At 40.5% G+C, this 17621-nt stretch overlaps 1 protein-coding gene across 1 annotated transcript in view; it reads left to right on the top strand.

The window, feature by feature from the left end:
* LOC309492111 (cadherin-1-like) overlaps positions 1-17621 on the top strand; it is a 65464-nt gene that overhangs the window by 38126 nt on the left and 9717 nt on the right. Inside the window, exon 2 of the mRNA XM_082160940.1 lies at positions 9120-9234. Coding sequence (XP_082017066.1) covers positions 9120-9234 — 115 coding nt within the window. The remainder of the gene's footprint in view (positions 1-9119; positions 9235-17621) is intronic.

The following is a 17621-nucleotide window of genomic DNA, read 5'->3' as shown; positions in this document are numbered from 1 at the left end:
ACAAGCCATATCTCAGCAACAAAACATTGTAAAAACACAGAGTTGGGCATTTTTTGACCCAGACTCCCATACACTCTTTAAATATTACCCCATAAATTGTATAAACAAACCTTAGCAACCATTTGGAGTACCCTAGCAACCGTACAAACACATGAATGGGCTATATCTCATCACCAGAACATTGTATAGACATGGGGGTGTGTTTGTTTGTTTCGGTTGGGAAACCAGTCTGTAAATATCATCATGGTAACTGTGTAGCCACACCCTAGCAACCGTTTAGAGCCACCTAGCAACCATATTGCAACATATAGAAGCCATATTTCAGCTCCACAACATCGTACAGACATGGTTGTTGGATCGTATGCAATCATGTACAACACCCTAGCAACCGAGTGGCGAGTTTTGCCACTGCAAGCACCACTTCACATTTTCTTCAGGAAATGTACATTCTAGTTATTATTCTTATTCTTATTATTCTGGACAAAAGTTTGGCGCGTAACTCGTCCCGCACCGTTTGTCACAGACCCATGAATGAGGTGTCAAATCGACCAGCGTATTGAGGAGAGGTGTGCTATGACTTTTATAAGCGATCGGGGGTACGGTGTTCGCCCCAGGGGCGAAAAAGCGGCCGAAAAATCCCATAGACTTAACATTGCAACGAACTTTGACTCGTAGCTCTGAGTGAGGATTTCGCAGAAACGTGTGATTTGCCACATTTGAAGAGGCTGACAGGCTCTGTAAGAACATACCTCACAATGGGGTAAAAGTTGCACCCCTGGGGGGCAGGAGCTGCCCAAAGTTTCCCATTGACTTACTATGGTGTAGGACGGCCCATGAAATGGGCCGTCCTACACCATAGCATGTGTTTTTCCTACTATGGTAAATTACATAAGGTTTTTGTATTGAACGTAGCTCTGGATCACAGTGTCATAGAGACAAGGGGGCGGGCTCATTTTACTCAGACGACCAATCAGTCTCTCAGGATCATTGTGAAGCTATCAAGCCACGCCCTAGCAACCATTTAGAGCACCTTAGCAACAAGTTCCATAGACTTCCATTGAAAGAGATCAAAGGGATATCTCTGGACTGAATTGTCATAGAAACATGAGGGTGGTCTCATTTGACTCGGGGCAGCAAACAGCCAATCATGAATCACCTCAACACTTCCTAGCCCATCCCTAGCAACCATTGTCGAGCACCTTAGCAACAAAAATCCAAAGAGGGATATCTTCCATTCTGAATGTCACAGAGGCATGGGAGTTGGTTTATATCATTCATACTGACAAGCAGCCTTTGGAGTTTCATGACTGGCAGCTGCCAAGCCACTCCCTAACAACCAAATAGAGTACCCTAGCAACCAAAATCCAGAGAGGGATATCTTCCATTCTGTATGTCACAGAGGCATGGGAGTTGGTTTATATCATTCATACTGACAAGCAGCCTTTGGACTTTCATGTTTGGCAGCTGCCAAGCCACTCCCTAGCAACCAAACAGAGTACCCTAGCAACCAAAATCCAAAGAAGGATATCTTCCATTCTGAATGTCACAGAGGCATGGGAGTTGGTTTATATCATTCATAGTGACAAGAAGCCTTTGCAGTTTCATCATTGGCAGTTGTCAAGCAACTCCATAGCAACCAAACAGAGTACCCTAGCAACCAAAATCCAAAGAGGGATATCTTCCATTCTGAATGTCACAGAGGCATGGGAGTTGGTTTATATAATTAATACTGACAAGCAGCCTTTGGAATTTCATGATTGGCAGCTGCTACGCCACTCCCTAGCAACCAAACCGAGTACCCTAGCAACCAAAATCCAAAGAGGGATATCTTCCGTTCTGAATGTCACAGAGGCATGGGAGTTGGTTTATATCATTCATAGTGGCAAGAAGCCTTTGGAGTTTCATCATTGGCAGCTGCCTAGCAACTCCATAGCAACCAAACAGAGTACCCTAGCAACCAAAATCCAAAGAGGCATTTCTTCCATTCTGAATGTCACAGAGGCATGGGAGTTGGTTTATATCATTCATAGTGACAAGAAGCCTTTGGAGTTTCATCATTGGCAGCTGCCTAGCAACTCCATAGCAACCAAACAGAGTACCCTAGCAACCGTTTATCAAGACCCATGTCTTTTCATCAGAACATCGTATAGAGATGGGGTTTGGCTCTTTTGTTTCGTTTGGGAAACAGTCTGTAAAATATCACCACGGTTACTGTGTATTCACACCATAGCAACCGTTTAGAGCCACCTAGCAACCATATTGAAACATATAGAAGCCATATTTCAGCTCCACAACATCGTACAGACATGGTTGTTGGCTCGTATGCAATCATGTACAACACCCTAGCAACCGAGTGGTGAGTTTTGCCACTGCAAGCACCACTTCACATTTTCTTCAGGAAATGTACATTCTAGTGTTGTGATTACTATTCACCTAGACAAAACTTTGGCGCGTAACTCGCCCCACACCGTTTGTCACAGACCCCTGAATGAGGTGTCAAATCGACCGGTTTATTGAGGAGAGGTGTGCTATGACTTTTATAAGCGATCGGGTGTACGATGTTCGTCTGGTGGGCGAAAAATTTGCCGAAAAATGTCCCATAGACTTAACATAGGCACAAAATTTGCTAAATCATATCTTTGGCTCAGAAGGTCATAGAGGCTTGGGGTTGGGCTCTTTTGATTCATCCTATTAAGCAGCCAATAAGCAGTGACATAACAACTTCATGGCCATGCCCTAGCAACCAGTTACAGGCCCCTAGCAACCACTGAACAACATTTACAAGCCATATCTCAGCATCAAAACATTGTAAAAACACAGAGTTGGGCATTTTTTGACCCAGACCTGCAAATACTCTTTAAATATTACTCCATAAACTGTATAAACAAACCTTAGCAACCATTTGGCGTACCCTAGCAACCGTACAAACACATGAATGAGCTATATCTCAGCACCAGAACATAGTATAGACATTGGGGTGTGCTTGTTTGTTTTGGTTGGGAAACCAGTCTGTAAATATCATCATGGTAACTGTGGAACCACACCATAGCAACCGTTTAGAGCTACCTAGCAACCATATTGCAACATATAGAAGCCATATTCCAGCTCCACAACATCGTACAGACATGGTTGTTGTCTCGTATGCAATCATGTACAAAATCCGAGCAACCGAGTGGTGAGTTTTGCCACTGCAAGCACCACTTCACATTTTCTTCAGGAAATGTACATTCTAGTGTTGTGATTACTATTCACCTAGACAAAACTTTGGCGCGTAACTCGCCCCACACCGTTTGTCACAGACCCCTGAATAAGGTGTCAAATCGACCGGTTTATTGAGGAGAGGTGTGCTATGACTTTTATAAGCGATCGGGTGTAAGATGTTCGTCTGGCGGGTGAAAAATTTGCCGAAAAATGTCCCATAGACTTAACATAGTCACAAAATTAGAAAAATCTTTTCTTTGGCTCAGAAGGTCATAGAGGCTTGGGGTTGGGCTCTTTTGATTCGTCCTATCAAGCAGCCAATAAGTAGTGACATAACAACTTCATTGCCACGCCCTAGCAACCAGTTACAGGCCCCTAGCAACCATTGAACAACCTTTATAAGCCATATCACAGTAACAAAACATTGTAAAAACACAGAGTTGGGCATTTTTTGACCCAGACCTGCAAATATTCTTTAAATATTACCCCATAAACTGTATAAACAAACCTTAGCAACCATTTGGAGTACCCTAGCAACCGTACAAACACATGAATAAGCTATATCTCAGCACCAGAACATCTTATAGACATGGGGGTGTGCTTGTTTGTTTCGGTTGGGAAACCAGTCTGTAAATATCATCATGGTAACTGTGTAACCACACCTTAGCAACCGTTTAAAGCTACCTAGCAACCATATTGCAACATATAGAAGCCTTATTTCAGCTCCACAACATCGTACAGACATGTTTGTTGGTTCGTATGCAATCATGTACCACACACTAGCAACCGAGAGGCGAGTTTTGCCACTGCAAGCACCACTTCACATTTTCTTCAGGAAATGTACATTCTAGTTAGTGGTGCTTTTTCAAAGCACCACTAGTGTTATTGTCACTCATACTTATTATTCTTCTTCTTCTTCTTATTATTCCGCCACAAGTTTGGCGCGTAACTTGCCCCGCACCGTTTGTCACAGACGCCTGAGTGAGGTGTCAAATCGACCGGCTCATTGAGGAGAGGTGTGCTATGACTTTTCTAAGCGATCGGGTGTACGATGTTTGCACAGCGGACGAAAAAGCGGCCAAAAAAGTCCCATTGACTTTACATGGGGAGTTCTAAAAACATTTGAATCCCAACTGCCGTTTTCACACACAGACTCCAAAGGGCCTGACACCCCTGCGTTTCTCTCCCTCTCTCTCTCCCTCAGAGGATTTATATTATCAAGCAGCCAATAAGTAATGGCCTAAAATCTTCATAGCCACACCCTAGCAACCAGTTACAGCACCCTAGCAACCACTCTCAGCTCCCTAGCAACCACCCTAAACCAATAAATAATATAAAAACATTTTTTTTACATTTTTTAAAGCAATATCACACTCGTAGCCTTGCGATATTGCTCCATACTTGTGCCTATTCGGCCATAGGCACGAGGCCGCAGGCCGAGTGCCGTACTGAAGGAACTCGTTATTAAAGATTTTAAGAACTCTATAAAAACTCCATAGTAACCATATTTGACAACTACCAACCACCTAGTAACACCATAGCAACTACCAAAAATACCTTAGCAACCACCCTGAACACCCTAGCAACGTCTAGAAATGCTCTAGTAACCACCAAAAAACTCTAGCAACCAACCAGAACACCCTAGCAACTGCCTAGCAACCACCCAGAACACCTAGCAACTGCCTAGTAACCACCCAAAACGCCTAGCAACCACCCAGAACACCCTAGCAACTGCCTAGCAACACCATAGCAACCACCTAGCAATGCCCTAGCAACCACCAAGAATACCCTAGCAACTGCCTAGCAACCACCAAGAATACCCTAGCAACTGCCTAGCAACCACCCAGAACACCTTAGCAACTGCCTAGCAACACCATAGCAACCACCCAGAAAACCCTAGCAACCACCACCTGGCAACAGCATCTTGCTAAAAACATGCTAGCAACATACTAATCATGTTAGCATCATGCTAGCAACATGCTAATCAAGCTAGCATTATGCTACCAACATGCTAATCAAGCTAACATCATGCTAGCAACATGCTAATCAAGCTAGCATTATGCTAGCAACATGCTAATCATGTTAGCATCTAGCTAAAAACATGCTAGCAACATGCTAATCATGCTAGCATCAAGCTACCAACATGCTAATCAAGCTAGCATCATGCTAACATAATGCTAATCAAGCTAGCATAATGCTACTAACATGCTAATCAAGCTAGCATCATGCTAGCAACATGCTAATCAAGCTAGCATTATGTTAGAAACATGCTAATCATGTTAGCATCTAGCTAAAAACATGCTAATCATGCTAGCATCAAGCTACCAACATGCTAATCAAGCTAGCATCATGCTAACATAATGCTAATCAAGCTAGCATCATGCTAGCAACATGCTAATCATGCTACCAATATGCTAATTAAGCTAGCATCATGCTAGCAAAATGCTATTCAAGCTAGCATTATGCTTACAATATGTTAATCAAGCTAGCATAATGCTAATCATGTTAGCATCTGGCTAAAAACATGCTAGCAAAATGCTAATCATGCTAACATCTTGTTAAAAGCATGCTAGCAACATGCTAATCATGCTAGCATCATGCTACCAACATGCTAATCATGTTAACAACATGCTAATCATGCTAGCATCATTTTAACAACATGTTAATCATAGTAAATCATGCTGGAATGTGGTAAATCGTAGTAAATCATCTTAGAAACATGGTAAATCGTGGTAAATAATGCTAAAACGTGGTATATCATGGTATCACAACATGTTAATTGTGTTAGCATCTGCCCAGTGGCGAGTTTTGCCACTGCAAGCACCACTTCACATTTTCTTCAGGAAATGTACATTCTAGTTCTTATTATTATTCTGCCAAAAGTTTGGCGCGTAATGCGCCCCGCACCGTTTGTCACAGACCCCTGAGTGAGGTGTCAAATCGAGCGGCTCATTGAGGAGAGGTGTGCTATATCTTTTCTAAGCGATCGGGTGTACGATGTTCGCACAGCGGACGAAAAAGCGGCCAAAAAAGTCCCATTGACTTAACATGGGGAGTTCTAAAAACATTTGAATCCCAACTGCCGTTTTCACACACACCACTCCAAAGGGCCTGACACCCCTGCGTTTCTCTCCCTCTCTCTCTCCCTCAGAGGATTTATATTATCAAGCAGCCAATAAGTAATGGCCTAAAATCTTCATAGCCACACCCTAGCAACCAGTTACAGCACCCTAGCAACCACTCTGAGCTCCCTAGCAACCACCCTAAACCAATAAATAATATAAAAACTTTTTTTTTACATTTTTTAAAGCAATATCACACTCGTAGCCTTGCGATATTGCTCCATGTTTGTGCCTATTCGGCCATAGGCACGAGGCCGCAGGCCGAGTGCCGTACTGAAGGAACTCGTTATTAAAGATTTTAAGAACTCTATAAAAACTCCATAGTAACCATATTTGACAACTACCAACCACCTAGTAACACCATAGCAACTACCAAAAATACCTTAGCAACCACCCTGAACACCCTAGCAACGTCTAGAAATGCTCTAGTAACCACCAAAAAACTCTAGCAACCACCCAGAACACCCTAGCAACTGCCTAGCAACCACCCAGAACACCTAGCAACTGCCTAGTAACCACCCAGAACACCCTAGCAACTGCCTAGCAATGCCCTAGCATCCACCCAGAATGCCATAGCAACTGCCTAGCAACACCATAGCAACCACCTAGCAATGCCCTAGCAACCACCAAGAATACCCTAGCAACTGCCTAGCAACCACCAAGAATACCCTAGCAACTGCCTAGCAACCACCCAGAACACCTTAGCAACTGCCTAGCAACACCATAGCAACCACCCAGAAAACCCTAGCAACCACCACCTGGCAACAGCATCTTGCTAAAAACATGCTAGCAACATACTAATCATGCTAGCAACAAGCTAGCAACATGCTAATAATGCTAGCATTATGCTACCAACATGCTAATCAAGCTAGCATCATGCTAGCAACATGCTAATCAAGCTATCATAATGCTAGCAAAATGCTAATCAAGCTAGCATCATGCTAGCAACATGCTAATCAAGCTAGCATTATGCTAGCAACATGCTAATCATGTTAGCGTCTAGCTAAAAACATGCTAGCAAAATGCTAATCATGCTAACATCTTGTTAAAAGCATGCTAGTAACATGCTAATCATGCTAGCATCATGCTACCAACATGCTAATCATGTTAACAACATGCTAATCATGCTAGCATCATTTTAACAACATGTTAATCATAGTAAATCCTGCTGGATTGTGGTAAATCGTAGTAAATCATCTTAGAAACATGGTAAATCGTGGTAAATAATGTTAAACCGTGGTATATCATGGTATCACAACATGTTAATTGTGTTAGCATCTGCCCAGTGGCGAGTTTTGCCACTGCAAGCACCACTTCACATTTTCTTCAGGAAATGTACATTCTAGTGTTGTGATTACTATTCACCTAGACAAAACTTTGGCGCGTAACTCGCCCCACACCGTTTGTCACAGACCCCTGAATGAGGTGTCAAATCGACCGGTTTATTGAGGAGAGGTGTGCTATGACTTTTATAAGCGATCGGGTGTAAGATGTTCGTCTGGCGGGCGAAAAATTAGCCGAAAAATGTCCCATAGACTTAACATAGGCACAAAATTTGCAAAATCATATCTTTGGCTCAGAAGGTCATAGAGCCTTGGGGTTGGGCTCTTTTGATTCATCCTATCAAGCAGCCAATAAGTAGTGACATAACAACTTCATAGCCACGCCCTAGAAACCAGTTACAGGCCCCTAGCAACCACTGAACAACATTTACAAGCCATATCTCAGCAACAAAACATTGTAAAAACACAGAGTTGGGCATTTTTTGACCCAGACCTGCAAATACTCTTTAAATATTACCCCATAAACTGTATAAACAAACCTTAGCAACCATTTGGAGTACCCTAGCAACCGTACAAACACGTGAATGGGCTATATCTCAGCACCAGAACATCGTATAGACATGGGGGTGTGTTTGTTTGTTTTGGTTGGGACACCAGTCTGTAAATATCATCATGGTAACTGTGTAACCACACCTTAGCAACCGTTTAAAGCTACTTAGCAACCATATTGCAACATATAGAAGCCATATTTCAGCTCCACAACATCGTACAGACATGGTTGATGGCTTGTATGCAATCATGTACAACACCCTAGCAACCGGGTGGAAAATTTTGCCACTGCAAGCACCACTTCACATTTTCTTCAGGAAATGTACATTCTAGTGTTGTGATTACTATTCACCTAGACAAAACTTTGGCGCGTAACTCGCCCCACACCGTTTGTCGCAGACCCCTGAATGAGGTGTCAAATCGATCGGTTTATTGAGGAGAGGTGTGCTATGACTTTTATAAGTGATCGGGTGTACGATGTTCGTCTGGCAGGCGAAAAATTTGCCGAAAAATGTCCCATAGACTTAACATAGGCACAAAATTTGCAAAATCATATCTTTGGCTCAGAAGGTCATAGAGCCTTGGGGTTGGGCTCTTTTGATTCATCCTATCAAGCAGCCAATAAGTAGTGACATATTGCAACCTATAGAAGCCATATTTCAGCTCCACAACATCGTACAGACATGGTTGTTGGCTCGTATGCAATCATGTACAACACCCTAGCATCCGAGTGGCAAATTTTGCCACTGCAAGCACCACTTCACATTTTCTTCAGGAAATGTACATTCTAGTTAATGTATGTTATTGTTTTTTAAGAGGTTTAATGAAGTTGAGAGCTAGTAGTTGAATGCATTTTTGCAGTTTGTGAGCAGTTTAGCTCACATGGACTGCTGTTGTGCTGGAAATACTTTCAATTTTAAGTGTATATGTGTTACATAAAGAGATTTAATATGCTTCAAATTAGGTCCTTTTGTGTGAATTTGCGGAGGAGTCTTCATGTACACCAGGCTTTGAGTCAGAGTTGCTGGTTTTTAAAGTGCACAGAGATGACCTTCACCAAGGAAAAAGACTAGGAAGAGGTAAGCTGATCTCTTTATACAAAACACTGAAGCAACTGAAAATAGTAAAATATTTTTAGTATTTGGCTAAATAATCTCTCTACGAAATGCAATCTTTTTTAATGACAAAATGACAGCGTTTCCATTAAATGATGTTATGCAACTAAAACTTCAGTTGTTCCTCTTGCGATAAGTAAGATCATTCCAAAAACCATGGCAACGGACGTTGGTAGGTTTATGTACTATATCCCAGCCACTGCACTGGCCATTATTATTAATCGAAGGAGATGTATGTGTGTTTTCCAAGCATTAAAGGGGCTATATGGAGTTTTCAGCGGCCTCTAGCGGTGATGTTTCAGATTGCAACCAATAATTTTTCAAGCGAGTGCTCGTGCGCGTGCTCAAACTCATGAGCGAGCACTCTGGGTACCGGCCAGACTGAGACGCAACACACCGGTTTCTCCATGATTCAAATGCCCTGCCGATGTTGATCCGTGTTTTCGTCCGAAGTTGATCCAATTCACGTCTGGCCTTACGAGCTTCAGCAGATAAAACTTTTTTTATCAATATGTGGAGTTTGTGTAGGAGTCTGTGTTGTGTTTGGGAGCAGGTTGTTTATTAGTGTTATCAGACATGTCATAAGTTGCAGTGTCGTCGCATGGCCAATAGGCAGTTTTTCTGTCAGTTCTTTTGAAAGTGCTGGAGAATAGAGTGCATCTTCTGCTAGTGGCTCTTTTTTGGTTCAGATAGGGTTCTCAGATCTGGTGTCTTTCCTGGAAGACCTTCCTTGGGAGATGCCAATCAGAGCTGATTTACTCTCCCAGGCTTGGGGTCTGTCTGATTAAATTTGTTGGAGATAGCAAAGACCATTCTGAATGTAAGATTCCCCTCTACTAGGAGATTCTACGTTAGGTGGCTATTTGCATTGTGGTCCAGAGAGCACAATCTGGATCTGGTTCAGTGCCATTCTGAGCCGGCAGATGCAATTACCTTGCAGCCTATGAAGGAGTGAGCCAACTCTCAGATTTAATCAAAAATATCTTAATTTGTGTTCCAAAGATGAATGAAAGTCTTAAAGGGATAGTTCACTTTGAAATTAATTTTTGGTATGTTTTAGCCTACCTCAAGGGCATCCAAGATGTAGGTGTCTTTTTTTTCCGCAGTAGTTTCAATTTTGATATTTTTAGGTCAAACCGTTCTTGTCTGTCAGTCATATAATGCAGGTCTGTGGTCATCACCTCAAAGAGCATGCACAGAGTCCAAATTAAAACAATTCCCCGTCGTCCAAATTAAACAATTCCCCATCGTAAGTACACATTGATGGCCTAAGACACGAAACGAGCGGTTTGTGTGAGAAAACGAACAGTATTTATATCGTTTTTACCTCTTATACGCAGCCATGTCCAAGTGATCTGATCTGACGTGTACGCAGACTGGTGCATAGATATATACACACTAGATGTCGCCTTGTCTACGGCAGTTCATTGGAACGAATGTCTTTAAGGCGACATCTAGTGTATATATCTATGCACCAGTCTGCGTACACGTCAGATCAGATCACTTGGACATGGCTGTGTATAAGAGGTAAAAACGATATAAATACTGTTCGTTTTCTCACACAAACCGCTCGTTTCGTGTCTTAGGCCATCAATGTGTACTTATGATGGGGAATTGTTTCATTTGGACGACGGGGAATTGTTTTAATTTGGACTCTGTGCATGCTCTTTTAGACAGTGACCATAGACCTGCATTATATGACTGACAGACAAGAACGGTTTGACCTAAAAATATCAAAATTGAAACTACTGCGGAAAAAAAGACACCTACATCTTGGATGCCCTTGAGGTAAGCTAAAACATACCAAAAATTAATTTCAAAGTGAACTATCTCTTTAAGGGATTGGAACAACATGAGGGTGAGTAATTACTGACAGAATTTTCATTTTTGGGTGAACTAACCCTTCAAGAGGTTCTGCAAAGAAGAATGGGAGAAACTGCCCAAAAATAGTTTGCCAAGCTTGTAACATCATACTCAAAAAGACTTCAGGCTGTAATTGGTGACAAAGGTGCATCAACAAAGTATTGAGCAAAGGCTGTGAATACTTATGTCCATGTGATTTTTCTCGTTTATATTTTTATTTGTAACAAATTTGCAAAGATTTCAAACAAACTTCTTTCATGATGTCATTATAGGGTATTGTTTGTAGAATTTTGTGGAAAAGAATGAATTTAATCCATTTTGGAATAAGGCTGTAACATAACAAAATGTGGAAAAAGTGAAGCGCTTGAATACTTTCAGAATGCACTGTACCTTATAAGATAAGAGATAAGATATACTTTATTGTCCCCGAAGGGAAATTTGTTTTGGACTCTGTCCGTTCTGCAGTTTTACAGACACAACACAAAATACAAAATACAGAGAATAAACGTCTCTCAACACATCCTCTCACAAAACACTCTCTCATATACATGACAGGTACGTATATAGTAGGCACATTTACGCCTTTCATTGGCAGTTTTAAAAATTACAACCATTATTAATTACAGCTCCCACATTTCACATCCCCAATAGTATACATATTGCACAATGAGATAATGCACAACCCCCCACTCTACAAAATGCACTACCCTGATAAAATACATATTGCACAAATGACATAATGCACAGCCCCCCCCAATAGCCTACAAATTGCACAGATGACACATTCCACATAACCTAAGCATTACTGTCATGAACGTGCGAGAGAAGGCAAATGCAGGTAAAAGTATGTTTATTTAGAGATAAACAGAGAGGTCAGGTCCACACAAACACGACACACTGGGGCGGGAGAGTGACGCAGGGACTTCGACGGGCAACCGGGCTGGTGATTGGTGGTGGATGAAGCTAGAGTCCGAATCCAGAAGAGTGACGAAGATCATCGGCGGTGAAGACACGACGAACAATCCAACAGGAACGAAGATCACAGGAGACAGCCAAAACGGGACAGGAACAAACACTGGTAACACCACAACGCTCTGTCAACAGAAGACACCAATCACAGAGAATATATAAGTGAGTAGATTGGCATCAGCTGACGTTGATGATCAATGGTGATCGGAGGACACAACCAAACACATATGATACACACAACACAACAATCACATGAGACAAGGAAAAGGCAGTGAATTCATGTACCGTGACAATTACATGATGACATAATGAACAATCCAACAGCCCATACATTTCACCCCTAACATATTACATTACCCCAATAACCTACTAATTGCATGATGACATAGTGCACAACCCAGCCAGACTACATGTTAGTGTTGATAAGCTTAATGGACATAGGCAAAAAATAGTGTTTATATCGGTTTAGCCTGCATTTAGGAACTCTGAATCTTCTGCCAGAGGGTAAAAGCTGGAATTCTGGGTGAAGTATGTGGGTCGGATCGGAAACTATTTTTTGTGCCTGTCTGATAACTGACTGCTCACACATTTTGTGGGGGGGCAGATGGTTTTTAACCCCCATAATCTTCATAGTTGTCTTTACCTGACGGGCAATCTGTGATTTTGACTGTACTGTCAGGTTACCATACCAGGCTGTAATACCGTATTTTAAAATACTCTATAATATTGCATGATAGAACAACAACATACATTTGTGTTCCACTCCATACAATCTAAGTCTTCGTAAAAAATGCATCCTCTGTTGGTGTCTGGAACAGACAGTATTTACGTGGTCCTTCCAGGTCAGTGCATTATCCATATGTACGCCAAGGTACTTGTAAGAGCTAACCTGAGTAATGGGTACATTTTTGATCACTACAGGCACTACTGGTATCGCCTACAGCTTTTGGGTCAAACACCATCTCCTCAGTCTTGGTCACATTTAGCTCAAGATAGTTGTTGTCGCACCACTGAACAAATTCCTCAATTTCTGTATGATACGCTGCTGGACTTCTATCTTTATGCATAAGGCCGAGGATTGCTGTATCATCAGAGAATTGAATTATATAATTGTCAGTATGGAGTCTAGTGCAGTCATTAGTAGACAATGTAAAAAGGGCTGGAGAGCTGACACAGTCTTTAGGGACACCAGTGCTGATTGGCCTAGGGCTCCTTAACCCTCTGAGGTCGGCAAACGCGCCCCCGCGTTTTGCTGGATTTTCTTCACATTGTAGCACAATAAACTTAAATTACCTCGTCATTTATGGTCATACAGAAAAAAGAAATATAAAAAAAGAATCTGTGATATTTCTACTTTTGTATGTGTCCACTTACAATCAAATCAAAACATTGTACTTTTGTAAAATAAAGAAAATAAACAGGGTGTGCTTTCTGCCTCTCCATCGCGGTAAACTTTTTTTTCTTGAGCACGTCTATAAACTGAAACAAAACTCAGCGAATACTTGTCACACATTTATGAGCCATATACCTTTATACACATTTAAGTGTGTACTTTTAAATGATCGGATTCAAACTGAAAACAAATATTCTCTGTTTAAGTAATTCGTATAAAACCAACAGGATGTCCAGTATCTCAAACGCTTGCTAATTACTTTTAATTCGGCCACGCCCACTCGCGCAAAAGAGATTCACATGCAAATCTCCACATGGAACGCGAACGCCCTCGTTACCTCAAACACAAAACACCAAAAAACTTCACAAGTCTCTGCTTTTCGTCGAGTTTGGAAGACACGTCTGAGCTTACATTGGATTTACCTCAGAAGAAGAAGAACGCGATTTGAAGACAAGAAAGATGTAAGGTAAGAAATTCTTATTAGTTTATGGTATTGTTGCATAAACTTCACATTGCAGTTGAACTGTTGCTAGATATATGGTGAATATTATACTATTTAGACTCGTGTTTACTGTTAAATACTGTTTGTGGATATCTGCTCAAACATATGTATAACCATAATGTTTAATATTTTGGAGTGCGATCGCGTTTGAATGTATCATATTTTGGAGCGCGATCGCGTTTGAATGTATCATATTTTGGAGCGCGATCGCGTTTGAATGTATCATATTTTGGAGCGCGATCGCGTTTGAATGTATCATATTTTGAAGCGCGGTCGCGTTTGAAAGGAAAAATGCACCAAACATTAGGCTTTATGTTTTTACTATTATCTCATTTCATATCATCATAACGAATGGAAACATTTGAAGTAACATATGATAATCAATATATTTTTCTCTAGCATTGTTACTGAAATCTTTTGGAAGATTTATAGGCTGCTATAGGTTATTGTTATTATTATTTTATGCAGTACTGCACATAGCTTGTGCCTACAAGGCACAACAAACATGGTGTTCATTATATTATATATTGTTGGAAACATTTGTGTGTGTGTGTATTCTGTGAATTTTAAAAAGCAATTTTAACCAGAAAAATCTAAAATGTATTCCCAAAATCGTGCAGGCCTAGTTTCTCTTGATACCAGTATGTTCACTTTTTTTCTTTTCTTTCAGGGGCCAGATGCAACTGAGTCCTGCTGACTTCAACATTCACATGAGTCTCTGTACATGAACATGGTAAAGTGAAAATCAAACACCTTGGAAATGAAAGGTATGTACAATGTTTTTAGGAATGGCACAAAGGTCTCTGTCTTTGTGTGACGAGTGTATGTTGTTACACTAGATTATTGACATAATTTAATCAATAACAGTATTATTTTATGGGACTCTTATTTTGAAAACATTTGTTTTGGAAGTTGCACAGTTATCAATGGTCATGTGATCATAAACTTAATAATTTGCGTTGTTTTCAATTCTTCATACATGTATATTTCTTTTTTTTTTTTTATTGTTTTTGGTTTCATTCTTGATAAATATTTCTGCACTAAATTAAGGAAGTACTATTACGTAAGCGTCGTCATGCGTGAGGGTAATGCTGATGCAATTTGCGTGCGCGCTCTCTCTTTCGCTGGATGTCGTGGCGAGAGGTACGTTTTTATCTGCTCCTCAGAGAAGTGTGTAAATGTGCTTTATTGAGTGTTGTATAGGAATTTTCTGTATGTAATGAGTTTATTTGTTGTCTTTTCTGTACTGAGAGATCAACAATCTGGGTTATAAATGTTATACGAGTATGTTTGATCGAAGTACGCATTTGATTAATGGCCGCAGTTGCACGTGCGGTATGCTTGTGAGTTTAGAACGATATATTTTTCGTTAAAACATTTACAGTTGAATTTAATATGAGTTATACATTTGTAATTGTGTAAAGTTGTATTTGTTTATTTTGAAGGATCCATGCAATGTTCAAATGTATTTTCTGTATATGAATTTACATTGAGATATCGTGTGTTGATTGACACGCACGGCTAGACCAGAAATGCCAATTACCTGTGATTGTGATCGTGTCTGTTATTTCTTTTGACACAGGTATGTAGATGGATCATTCATTATTGTTATTTTTCTATATTTCTTTTCTTCTTTTCTTTTATTATTATTGAATTTATTTCTATAATTGTTAAGCTCTCTCTTTCGCTGGATGTCGTGGCGAGAGGCACGGCTAGACCAGAAATGCCAATTACCTGTGACACAGCTGAGACAGTAAAGAACTGTCTTTTGACACAGCTGAGAGTAAAGAAAAACCAAAGTACATCATTGTGTGGGATCTCTTTCTTTAAAATCAAACACAACGCAGAAGAAAACCCACTACATTTGGATCATTGTTTTCAATGTGCTCTTTTGTCATTTGTTGTGTATCTTTGGATTATGTTGTGTTGTAAATAAATCCAAACAATCTAAAAGCCATTCTTTTTTAAATCTCCTCATTCTTTGTGCAAGGTTGCTCAGAATGACAGGGCCTGATCGCTCCTAATAGGGCAGTTAGGGGAGTGTCTTTGTCTTTCTCAGGTGTTAAAGCCTTACATATTCATGAGATGATCACGCCTCTTCGCATAAGGCTTTTTCACACAAAACACGTCTTAGAAATTTTAAATCAATATATTGTCTTATCTGAATGAGTGGTCAGGGTGATTTTCACATAGTTTTGGAGCAAATATTCTAGGCTACGTGATACAATTTTCAAAAGTCTTGTGAAGAAATAATCAGTATGGGTTTCATGGCCTTATTTCAGTGAGAATTTTTTTTTGTATTTTCACAAACCACGCATAAATGTCATTATCTCAAAACTACAAACTTTTACACACATGCTGCTGATATATTATTGTAGTAGAGTTTGTGCTAAATACAGTGTAATAAGACTTTAGCCATGACAATGCCACAAGTAACAGAAATAAGCACAAATGTCAGAGCATGTCAGAACACCTCCAGGGCCAGAAAACAGCTCAGACCCCAGAGGGTTAAGAGCATTATTCCCTCTAAACTGTTGAGTAAAGTTTGTAAAAAAATAAAAAATAAAAAATAAATACCAGTTGAGAATAAAAGAGTTAACATTCATATGTTTCAGCTTCTGGATGAGCATTTGAGGCTGCAGAGTATTAACAGCCGAACTAAAATCAAGAAACAAAATATGTGCGTAGGCCTTGGGGTCCTCGAGGTCCTCCCACTGACCAGATGTGAAATGCTGTTAATACCATCATCTGTGCCGCGCCCCTGCATGTAAGCAAACTGAAACAGATCTAAAAACACACCAACATCTTGCTTAAGAAATGACACCATTATCCTCTCAAGACATTTCATGACAATAGAAGTCAGTGCCACAGGCCTGAAATCATTATTCACCTTTGGGCATGTTTTTTAGGTATAGGTGTAATTACTGATTTCTTCTACAGGGTGGGTATGACGTGTGAGTTTATTGATTTTTGAAAGATTGGGAACCATGCAGGTGTCAGCTCATCTGCACATGTCTTTAACAGGAATGTGGATATTTCATCTGGCCCTGTTGCCTTCTTAGTACATAAGTTTTTGTCTTACCTCCTGAGGTTCTATCCCCAGCCTTACATCCTGCTCTGTGACAGAAATCCAGCTTTTTGCAGGTCATCTGAAGTACTGATGCGTTTTTGAGCTGGCATCATATTTGTAATTACCTTCATCGTGTCCCATTGATTTTTTTTTGTTCATTTCTGTAAAACTCTGTTCAATTAGTTCTTTATGTCTCCTCCTGGCTTTTCTGAGCAAATGATTAAGCTCTGTTTGCACAATTTTCAGTTGTGCTCTGTCCTGGTTCTTAAATGCCAATTTCTTGCGGTTGATGCAGTGTTTAACCTCCTTAGTTATATATGGTTTGTTGTTAGGATATACAGTTATTTCTTTTTGAGGTATGACATTATCCACTCAGAATTTTATGTAATCCGTAACCATCTCTGCCGCTTTATCTATGTCCAGTTCATGAAAGATACTCCACTCTGTCGAGAGAAAACAGCCTTTAAGGGACTCTGTGCTGTCACTCGTCCAGACCTTCACAGTCTTGGTGTATGGTTTACTGCTCTTGAGAACAATTCTGTAAGTAGGAATGA

Source organism: Leuciscus leuciscus, assembly GCF_965113295.1.
Source record: "Leuciscus leuciscus genome assembly, chromosome: 2".
NCBI classification, from domain to species: Eukaryota; Metazoa; Chordata; class Actinopteri; order Cypriniformes; family Leuciscidae; genus Leuciscus; species Leuciscus leuciscus.
The sequence above is the reverse complement of the archived record's forward strand: the minus strand, read 5'-3'. Positions and strand labels throughout refer to the sequence as shown.